The sequence below is a fragment of the Morone saxatilis genome, unplaced genomic scaffold, assembly GCF_004916995.1.
Source record: "Morone saxatilis isolate NCDOM2014 unplaced genomic scaffold, NCSU_SB_2.0 Contig14, whole genome shotgun sequence".
NCBI classification, from domain to species: domain Eukaryota; kingdom Metazoa; phylum Chordata; class Actinopteri; family Moronidae; genus Morone; species Morone saxatilis.
This window is the reverse complement of record NW_023339696.1, coordinates 22383637-22384905: the sequence shown is the minus strand read 5'-3', so window position 1 is coordinate 22384905 and position 1269 is coordinate 22383637. Positions and strand designations below refer to the sequence as shown.

At 43.1% G+C, this 1269-nt stretch overlaps 1 protein-coding gene across 1 annotated transcript in view; it reads left to right on the top strand.

Moving 5' to 3' along the window:
* cdipt (CDP-diacylglycerol--inositol 3-phosphatidyltransferase (phosphatidylinositol synthase)) overlaps nt 1-1263 on the top strand; it is a 3763-nt gene extending 2500 nt beyond the window's left edge. The window contains exons 4-5 of the mRNA XM_035654281.1: nt 64-220; nt 959-1263. Of these exons, the coding sequence (XP_035510174.1) occupies nt 64-220; nt 959-1101 (300 nt within the window). The 3' untranslated portion in view covers nt 1102-1263. The remainder of the gene's footprint in view (nt 1-63; nt 221-958) is intronic.
* Nucleotides 1264-1269: the final 6 nt, after the last annotated feature.

Genomic DNA, 1269 nt, shown 5'->3' with positions numbered 1-1269 from the left:
CCCACTGAGGTCTCTCTCTCTCTCTCTCTCTCTCTCTCTCTCTCTCTCTCACACTCTCTCACACACTCTCTCTCTCTCTCTCTCTCTCTCACACACTCACACACACACACACTCTCTGACTCTGTGTGTCTCCTGCAGCCGGTGCTGTTTGTGATGTGCGCCGGGAACGAGCTCTTCTTCTGCCTCCTCTACCTCCTCCATCACATCCAGGAACCAGCTGGTAAGACGTCTGTCCGACAGTCCAGAGTTCTCTGTTAGAGACGCTCAGTGTGGCTCTCCAGCTGTTGGACCGTTAGCATCATTATCATTAATATCAGCTCTTTGGACAGTGTTTCAGCAGCTGATTGGCTGATTTGGACAGTATAGGAGGTTTAGGGTTTATTAAAGATGCTGAATCCATTTCTGACATTAGCATTCATTAGCATCACCTACACTGTAATACAATGTTGATTAAACTTATATTTACTCATATCTATCTATATCATATCGTTTTATTTTGTTTTGTTAAACTCAAACGTTTTAGTTTTGAAATAAATGAAAAGGTTTTGCTGACCTAATAATAATCTGTTGTTGAGGTAAGTTACTTTTCATCTTTAGAAAAACTTAAATCTTTTAGAAATTAAAAATTAGATTTAAAAAATTGTTCCGAAAAACATTTAACATCAAAAGTAACTTAAAATTCATCACAATCAGCCACAGGGAGCTGATGTGGCCTCTTCTAGTTTAAATGTCCATTTTCTACTTTTAAAATGTCAGAAATGGATTCAACGTCCTCAATAACCCAAAACCTCCTTTATTCTCCACAGAGCTGATTATTAAAGCTCATTATGCTAATTGTCCAACATATGCAGGTTAACATCTGAACACTTCTAACAGAAAACATAAAATCAGAAGCTTTTCCACCCTAAAAACAATGCTGACCGTCTGTCTGTCTGTCTGTCTGTCTGTCTGTCTGCAGCCTGGCTCTACTGGCTGCAGGGACTCTGCGGGATCATCTGCCTGCTCAAGTCCGGCATCAGCGCCCTGCACCTCGTCACCGCTTCCCAGAACATGGCCGCCATGGACGCCGCCGAGCGAGAGACGAGCGCCAAGAAGCAGTGAGAGAGGAAGTCGGGGAGACGAAGCCACAGCGGTTTTATTTCTTATTGTTTTTGAACTGAGCTGACTTTAATAAGACAAGAAACACGACATCAGACGGATGGACGGACAGACAGACAGATGGACAGACAGACAGATGGACAGACGGACAGACGGACAGACAGATGGACA